The sequence below is a fragment of the Poecilia mexicana genome, unplaced genomic scaffold (assembly GCF_051168715.1).
Source record: "Poecilia mexicana isolate PSO_F unplaced genomic scaffold, ASM5116871v1 scaffold_21, whole genome shotgun sequence".
NCBI lineage: Eukaryota > Metazoa > Chordata > Actinopteri > Cyprinodontiformes > Poeciliidae > Poecilia > Poecilia mexicana.
This window is the reverse complement of record NW_028263390.1, coordinates 23,494,637-23,503,875: the sequence shown is the minus strand read 5'-3', so window position 1 is coordinate 23,503,875 and position 9,239 is coordinate 23,494,637. Positions and strand designations below refer to the sequence as shown.

At 50.2% G+C, this 9,239-nt stretch overlaps 1 protein-coding gene across 3 annotated transcripts in view; it reads right to left on the bottom strand.

Moving 5' to 3' along the window:
- Positions 1-96: 96 nt before the first annotated feature.
- LOC106914504 (pleckstrin homology domain-containing family G member 3) overlaps positions 97-9,239 on the bottom strand; it is a 31,249-nt gene continuing 22,106 nt past the window's right edge. For 2 of the 3 annotated variants that reach the window (XM_088001779.1, XM_014981331.2), the window contains 6 exons: positions 8,728-8,760; positions 7,317-7,327; positions 7,062-7,214; positions 6,316-6,405; positions 2,725-4,174; positions 97-1,939 (listed from right to left, as the gene is read on the bottom strand). In XM_088001779.1, the coding sequence (XP_087857905.1) occupies positions 1,143-1,939; positions 2,725-4,174; positions 6,316-6,405; positions 7,062-7,214; positions 7,317-7,327; positions 8,728-8,760 (2,534 nt within the window). In that variant the 3' untranslated portion in view covers positions 97-1,142. The remainder of the gene's footprint in view (positions 1,940-2,724; positions 4,175-6,315; positions 6,406-7,061; positions 7,215-7,316; positions 7,328-8,727; positions 8,761-9,239) is intronic. The other variant, XM_014981335.2, reaches the window with a different exon arrangement.

The window sequence follows — 9,239 nt, the reverse complement described above, 5'->3', positions numbered from 1 at the left end:
TGGTTTCTGCTGTTTAGCTTAGCTTAGCCTAGCCTAGCCTAGCTTAGCGATATTTTTCAGGAATCCAGTTTGACTGAAATAAAGAGGAAAATCTCGGCGTGTTTGTCTCAGTTTAATGTTTCATGTTGGCATCGTCACAGATAAAAACGTCCGCCGACGTTAACAGACACACAAACGTTTCTGTTTACATGAGATCCAATAAATACGAGGAGTTACAGTGGTGGACTGTGGAGGTCAGAGGTCACCTCTGAGCAAAGACGCTTCAGTGACAAAGTAATAAAATGTTCAAACTGATTCGGAATAAAATCACAAAAAGGCACAACATGTAAAAACAGTAAGTTAGATCAGAAGCAGCAAAATAAATCATTTAATTATATTTATTATAAATTTACATATTTTTACTCTTCAAATATTCAGTTTATTCTTTATTGTCCTAGTTAAATCATCTACAAACTCATTTATTGCATGCAGCCCAGAGTTAAAACGCCTGATCATCATCAGCATCGAAAATTATTCATTTCAACTTACAATTAATTTCTAAGGCTCATAAATATACATACACCCTGTGTAATATTTGGTTTCATTCTCTCAGGTCTCAGAGCCTCGAACGATAATTTTACTGACATAAGAAAATAATTTAGCTTGAATTTTCTGAAGTTTTATTCCAGAACCAGAATAAGGTTGAACTGGCTGGACAGAGTGAGGATGAGGAGGAGGATGAAGAAACTCGAAGCACGAAGGAGCCAAGAAAAAAATAACTACCAGAAAAAAGTCGGAATAAAAGTCGTACGACAAAAAGTGAGAATAAAATGGTAAAAATGAGAATAAAGTCAAAATTAAAAGATTATTTTGAGCATCTGAACTTTGAACTGAGTTGATTGGAGGAAAGAATCAAATCTGGATGTTTATCGAACGTCGGCTTCATGAAACTTTTCTCTGGTCGTTTTATGACTTTATTCTCCTAATAAAAAAATGAAATCTCAGTTTGACCCGAATACTCTGGATGAATGAAACGACTGGAGCCCAGAACCTAAACAACAAGTCCATCTGCACGGTTCAGGACGTTTCCATAGCAACGTGGAGCATCATGGGTATTCTGAGGATCTTGTCCTGAATCTAACAGGTTCGGTTCAGCAGCGACTTCAGGTTTGGTTCTGAAACTTTTCCCTCAGGTTTTTCACGATGCTCTTCTGACCGCTCTGCCCGGAGTCGGGTCGGGTTCTCTGCGTCTCGTCCTGCTCTGAAGGCGGCGCCGTCTTGGCCGCGTCCCTCAGCCTGTAGTCGTCGGACTCCTGGTAGGCGCGGCAGCGGTCGATGACGGCCAGGATGGAGATCTTCTCCCGGCTGGTCGGCGAGCGGATCTGGACGTATCCGTCGTCCTCTGCCGGCTCCCCGTTTCCGGGTTCTGGAAGCTTCTCCATGATGATGATCTTGTGTTCGGGGTCGTCTGTGAGCGGCGCCTCGGCGGCGATGTAGTAACCGGGGTCGGCGGGGCCGGCGGCCTGCCGGATCCGCTGCAGGTCGCCCTGCTGCTGCAGGCTGAGCCGCGGGTCCAGAGAGTTGGCCCTGTGCAGCCGTTTGGATCGCTCGTCCCGCGCCGCGGCCCGCCCGCCGCGGGGTCGGCCTGACGACGCGCCGTCGTCATGGAGATGGCCGGGCGAACCGCTGGAGTGCCTCCTGAGGCCGACGTCCAACATGCGGTCCGGGATGGTGCTGCTGCGGCTCATGGGCCGGTTCTGGTTCCGGCCGCCGCCTCTGGAGTATCTGGAGCGGAGTTCCCGCACGTCAGGCCAGCTGAAGCCCTCAGTGGGGGGCGGCGGGCTGAGAGGGGCGTGGCCTGGAGCGCCGCCGCCCAGGTTCTGGACCAGGTCCACCGGGCTCAGCGGCAGAGACTTGGACTGGACCTTAGGACCCAGAGGCAGAGTCAGGCTGGGCTTCCCTGCAGAGAACGGACCGAAACCAGAGTTTAGAGGACAGAACCGACCAAAACCATCAAAAACAGCCCAGTTACTCTCGGCTGCAAAACGGGAAAAACAGGAGAACATCTGTGGTCTATGCCAGCGGGGCCCAAAGTGGGTCCTGGAGGCCCGGCGTCCTGCACGTTTTAGTTCTGTCCCTGCTGGTAGTAACAACCTTTCAGCTTGTCAATGTTCCTCTTCGGCCTCTAAGAGGTGCTGGTCTGATCCAGGTGCGTTAAACCAGGGAGAGAACCAACACATGCAGGATGCCGGGCCTCCAGGACCCACTTTGGACCAACTGGTCTATACAAAACCTGTTCAGGGAGTCCTGTCTCTTTAAATCCAGCTGTTGCTGGCCCCGCCCCCCCCACTCAATGTTTACATTCACACGGATGCAAACAGAAGCCAATTATACAATCATACGTCTTTGAAAAGCAGAAGTGGAGGCTCCTGCACAACCAGCCGGAATGCAGCAAGAGGTTTCTGGATGGTAAGTCAACAACAAAACACTTTGCATTTTCCAGCAGCCATTGTACAGCGGGGAAACCAGCTGACCAAACACAACAGAGCTGTTGCTAGGTAACGGGCGGAGCTTTGCTGGGGTTGCTAGGTAACGGTGGACACCAAATGTGACTTTATCTGGAGATTGTTCCAGCAGCTCATGGACTCTGGACAGATCGTCCAAGATGGCTCCCCCAGACCCTGTGTCATACCCTGACTCACCAGCAGAGGGAGCTGATGAATGGATTAGAGCTACACGGCGTACCTGAACCTTCCTTCTCCTCCACCACACAAGCCAGAGTCTTCCTGTTGAACGGGCCGGCAGGACTCCGCTGTCGGACCACCGGACTGGAGGATCTGATCCGCTGGCTGTAGCGACGAGCCAGAAGACGGACTTTGCTCTCGGCTCGGTCCACCTCGTCCGTTTGCTCCGTCTCCCCCGCGGGTTTGTCGCTGCCGGCCTCGGCCCTCAGCTGCGCCACCCGGGGCACCGTGGCTCGCAGTGTCACCGTCTCTTCCCCGAAGCTTCTGGAGGTGCTGGTCTGACTTCTGGCCCGGCTGAGTGCGGTTCTGGTCTTTGGCAGGGAGGGACTGAAGGATTCCTCTGTGACGGCGCTGAGGTCGGAGTTTCCCAGGTCGGGGTCGCAGCTCTTGGTCCGGGTTAAGCTGCTGACGCCGGCGGAGATGGAGGGCTTCACAGTCTCTCTGGATCGACTGGATTCCCTGTCTTCACTTTGGGATCTGGAGATCTGTCGCTCCATCGCCTGCCAGATCTTAATCATCTCCGATGAAGGTCTGAACTCTTCCTCTGACAGATCATCGGCTGTCGGCTGGAACCTGTGCGGTTCTTCACTGTCGCTGCTCAACATATCGGACTTCAACGAGTCCAAAGACTGACTGGAGACCAAGCGGTCCTTAGTCTCAGCCGGTTGAATGGAGAGAGGATCCAGATCCTGGGCTGAAGCAGGAGGATTGGACTGGGCAGTCTCTGCTCTGGGGATGCTGTTGAAGCGGCTGACGGAGCTCCGGACCAGGCCTGATGGGATGTAGGTCAGGCTCTCCCGGCGCCGCAGGCCGAACGAGGCGTCCTGGTTCTCGGCGTTCTCGTAGTAGCTCTTGATTTTCCCGATGAGCAGCTGGTCCTGCTTGGACAGGGTGGAGTCCCGCCTCCGCCGAACGCTGCGGTCCGGCTCGAAGAGGCTGTCGTCTCTGGGGGACAGCAGACTGAGGTCCGGTCCGCAGAACGCCTCGGGCGGATCGGAGGAGTTGCTGTTGAGGCGCAGCGGGCGGTCGGCCGACTCGGACCGCAGGCTGAGCATGCTGCCGGTCCTGCTGGGTAAACGAGGGGACGGACAGCCGAGGGAGCGGGCGTCGTCCTGGGCCAGGCTGCCTCTCTTGATGCTGGTGAAGTGCTGAGCGATGGCGCTGGCCTTGTCCAGCACCGAGGACGGCAGAATACTGGGAGAACTGGACTCGTCATCCGCCGCCTCCCTCTCGTCCTCATCTGAGGACTCGGCGCTGCTCAGGGTCTTGGAGTCGGAGTCAAATGTGCCAGAAGACGGTGGCTCAGCGGGCTCTGGATCTTCATCAGGCTGCAGGTCTTCAGACATCTGAGGAACCTCAGGGACTGCAGAAGGATCCGGACCAGCAGACGGTTCTGGTTCAGAGTCTTCTGGTTTCTCCAACGGTTTCTCTTGAAGCAACGCGTCTGCAGACTGAAAAGAAAAAGATATGGGTCAAAACATGAGGAACGTACCGGGCTCTCAGTTTATCGATGGCTGTGGTGTTTAAAGGCTGATGATTCGAGTCCCTGAGATTCTGATGTTACCGAGTCTTTGTGCCAAGTTGATCTCAACAGTCAGAGTCGTTTAGTTTAGTTCCTGAACAGTTCCTAGACAGTTCCTGAACAGCTCCTGAACAGTTCCTGAACAGCTCCTGAACAGTTCCTGAACAGTTCCTAGACAGTTCCTGAACAGCTCCTGAACAGTTCCTGAACAGCTCCTGAACAGTTCCTGAACAGTTCCTGAACAGTTCCTAGACAGTTCCTGAACAGCTCCTGAACAGCTCCTGAACAGCTCCTGAACAGCTCCTGAACAGCTCCTGGACAGTTCCTGGACAGTTCCTGAATGGCTCCTGAACGGCTTCTGAATAGTTCCTGAACAGTTCCTGGACAGTTCCTGAACAGTTCCTAGACAGTTCCTGAATAGCTCCTGAATAGCTCCTGAACAGTTCCTGAACAGTTCCTGGACAGTTCCTGAACAGTTCCTGAACAGCTCCTGAACAGTTCCTGAACAGTTCCTGAACAGTTCCTAGACAGTTCCTGAACAGCTCCTAGACAGTTCCTAGACAGTTCCTGAACAGCTCCTGAACAGCTCCTGAACAGTTCCTAGACAGTTCCTGAACAGCTCCTGAACAGCTCCTGAACAGTTCCTAGACAGTTCCTAGACAGTTCCTGAACAGCTCCTGAACAGCTCCTGAACAGTTCCTGAACAGTTCCTAGACAGTTCCTAGACAGTTCCTAGACAGCTCCTGAACAGTTCCTGAACAGTTCCTAGACAGTTCCTAGACAGCTCCTGAACAGTTCCTAGACAGTTCCTAGACAGTTCCTAGACAGCTCCTGGACAGTTCCTAGACAGTTCCTAGACAGTTCCTGAACAGCTCCTGAACCACTCCTGAACAGCTCCTGAACAGTTCCTGGACAGTTCCTGAACAGTTCCTAGACAGTTCCTGAACAGCTCCTGAACAGCTCCTGAACAGTTCCTAGACAGTTCCTAGACAGTTCCTAGACAGTTCCTGAACAGCTCCTGAACAACTCCTGAACAACTCCTGAACAGCTCCTGAACAGTTCCTGAACAGTTCCTGAACAGTTCCTGAACAGTTCCTGAACAGCTCCTGAACAGCTCCTGAACAGCTCCTGAACAGCTCCTGAACAGCTCCTGGACAGTTCCTGGACAGTTCCTGAATGGCTCCTGAACGGCTTCTGAATAGTTCCTGAACAGTTCCTGGACAGTTCCTGAACAGTTCCTGGACAGTTCCTGAACAGTTCCTAGACAGTTCCTAGACAGTTCCTGAACAGTTCCTGAACAGTTCCTGAACAGTTCCTAGACAGTTCCTGAACAGCTCCTAGACAGTTCCTAGACAGTTCCTGAACAGCTCCTGAACAGCTCCTGAACAGTTCCTAGACAGTTCCTGAACAGCTCCTGAACAGCTCCTGAACAGTTCCTAGACAGTTCCTAGACAGTTCCTAGACAGTTCCTGAACAGCTCCTGAACAGCTCCTGAACAGCTCCTGAACAGTTCCTGAACAGTTCCTAGACAGTTCCTAGACAGTTCCTAGACAGCTCCTGAACAGTTCCTGAACAGTTCCTAGACAGTTCCTAGACAGCTCCTGAACAGCTCCTGAACAGCTCCTGAACAGTTCCTAGACAGTTCCTAGACAGCTCCTGAACAGCTCCTGAACAGTTCCTAGACAGCTCCTAGACAGCTCCTGAACAGCTCCTGAACAGCTCCTGAACAGTTCCTAGACAGTTCCTAGACAGTTCCTAGACAGTTCCTGAACAGCTCCTGAACAACTCCTGAACAGCTCCTGAACAGTTCCTGAACAGTTCCTGAACAGTTCCTAGACAGTTCCTGAACAGCTCCTGAACAGCTCCTGAACAGCTCCTGAACAGCTCCTGGACAGTTCCTGAATAGCTCCTGAATAGCTCCTGAACAGTTCCTGAATAGCTCCTGAACAGCTCCTGAACAGTTCCTGAACAGCTCCTGAATAGCTCCTGAACAGTTCCTGAATAGCTCCTGAACAGTTCCTGAACAGTTCCTGGACAGTTCCTGAACAGTTCCTGAAAGCTCCTGTTTACCTGCTCAGGTGTCGGTTCAGGTCCGATCAGTTCGTCTTCAGAGAGCTGACCGTTTTCTTTTTTTGCGGCGTTGCAACTTTTCTCTGCCTCCTGCAAATAAAAACATATTAAACTCTGCAGAAGTCATAAAACTCATTTTAAACGGATGGAAATAAATATCTGACTGTTTGGAGGATGAAGCAGCACAGCAGCTTTAGCAAAACATGCCAGAGAAATAAATGCATAAAAAAAGAAAAAGAGGAATAAGCAGCAAACAGAATGCAAACCTTCAGCCCTGAGGAACTCCAGAAGAGCAAAACAAGTCCAAGTGCAGTCTCAAGTGTCAAAGTTCAGCTGACGGTTCTGGTTCCACTGGCTGATTATTTCACTGACATGGGAAAAGGTCATCAGTGAAACAATCAGCCAGTGGAACTGGGACTTTTCCATCAATACGAAGGAATTACTGACTGAAACTCCTACATGTTGCTGGGAAGTTACTTACAAGTTAGTTTTGTGTTATTTTAAGTGAACTGAGATATTCGGACTTGAAACGAGACTAAAATAGTTGGTAGGGTTTTGTGTTTCTGCAGTGTGAGCAGCAGCAGCTGGTTTTGCAGCTGGAGTTATGGCGGCCGTCCGTTCAGACGGAGCTGCAGCGGGCAGCAGGAAGCAGGAAGCCTCACCGTCCCCGCAGAGGAAAGGAAGGCCTGGACGGTGTGTTGCCAGCAGGAGATGGCAGCCAGCACGGAGCTGGCAAAGTCCTCTACCTGCTCGTCCTCCAGGAGGAAGTCGTCCAGCCGGCCGGCCTCGTCCTCGCCGCCGTCCGGCTCGCCCAGGCTGCTGGAGCCCAGCGTGCTGCTGCTGATGGCGTCCTGCAGCGAGCGCCTGTCGCCCGCCAGCGCGTCCTCACTGACCGCATGCTGCGGGACGCCACACACTGCTCAACATGCTACAGTACATCTACAACCACGGCTAGTCGCCCCCACAGAGCCAGGCTAACGGCTAGCAGGTCAGTTCCTTACCTCCAGAGGCGCTGAGGCGGCAGCAGGTCAGCGGACGATTTGATTGGTTGGAAACAGAAAGAACTGGTTAGAATCACAACATTCAGACTAAAGCATTTAGCTGGTGTTACATCTGGAATATTCTGGTTCTGAACCATGAAACAACTTTTACTGCAACAGTTAAATAACAGAACAAATTCATTATGAGGTCAATTACACTAAATGTAACACCGCCCCCAAGAGGGCAAAGGTTGTCATTACACTCCTACCTGTGAGCTTCGGTCTTCAGGAAGTGATTCGTTCAGCTTTGTTGTTGTTGAGTGTTGCTAGATTTTAAAATACTTACAGCAGAACTACACCAATGCATGCTGGGTACTGAACCACACCAATGCATGCTGGGTACCGAACCACAGCAAAGCATGCTGGGTACCGAACCAAGGCAATGCATGCTGGGTACCGAACCACAGCAATGCATGCTGGGTACCGAACCACAGCAATGCATGCTGGGTACCGAACCACAGCAATGCATGCTGGGTACCGAACCACGGCAATCCATGCTGGGTACCGAACCACGGCAATGCATGCTGGGTACCGAACCACAGCAAAGCATGCTGGGTACCGAACCACGGCAATCCATGCTGGGTACCGAACCACAGCAATGCATGCTGGGTACCGAACCACAGCAATGCATGCTGGGTACCGAACCACAGCAATGCATGCTGGGTACCGAACCACGGCAATGCATGCTGGGTACCGAACCACAGCAAAGCATGCTGGGTACCGAACCACGGCAATCCATGCTGGGTACCGAACCACAGCAAAGCATGCTGGGTACCGAACCACGGCAATGCATGCTGGGTACCGAACCACAGCAATGCATGCTGGGTACCGAACCACAGCAATGCATGCTGGGTACCGAACCACAGCAAAGCATGCTGGGTACCGAACCACGGCAATCCATGCTGGGTACCGAACCACAGCAATGCATGCTGGGTACCGAACCACAGCAATGCATGCTGGGTACCGAACCACAGCAAAGCATGCTGGGTACCGAACCACGGCAATCCATGCTGGGTACCGAACCACAGCAATGCATGCTGGGTACCGAACCACAGCAATGCACACAAATGTTGAACTTTGTTCAACTTGAAGTTGACAGTCTATTAGAGCTTTAGAATGAATCCATAATGATAAATTTAGAGGAAGCTAAATGTGTCCAGCTAGTAAAACACTAAAGCACTAAATTAAGACTTGGCTCTGCTAGTAGCACATTAGTGGAAGTGCAGCCTTCGATGCAGCCAATTAAATTAGTTTGAATTTATCCAGAAAAATGAGTTTAGAGGAAGTTAAGTGTGCTAAACTTTGTCACAGTTAAATATTACAAATAAAAGATGTTCATCGATGTGAAAGTCAACAGAAAACAGATTTTTACCTTTATTCCTCTTCAGCATCTGCTTGGTTGGTTCTGAAGGAGAAATGAAACAGATTCATGATTTTAATGAGACAATCAGAAATGATGAATTATAAATATTGATGTGTTTAATACCCAGAGAGGATTCATAACTGTACTCAACTCAGAGCAGGAATACTTCAACATGTTAGTCAACTAAAGGTAAAAAGTATCCGTCCAAGAAATTACTCAAGTGAAAAAGTATTTGGTAAAACTTACTGAGCAACTGATCAAATTATCAATCGTGTAATATTTAATCATCATCAGATAGAGCAAAATATAAAGAGGAATTTTTCATGTTTTAATTACAATAATTCATATAAGTAACAAAAAATAAAATCAGGTAAAAGAAAATTGATCTAAATTAGTTTCTTCCAATACAAACTTATGAAACTTTAACAGAAACTGCAGAATCTGTCTGCTGGATTTTAAAACGTTTGTTTTTCATTCAGTGGGAAGAAAATCCAGAAATTTACTCAAGTAAAAGGAACTGC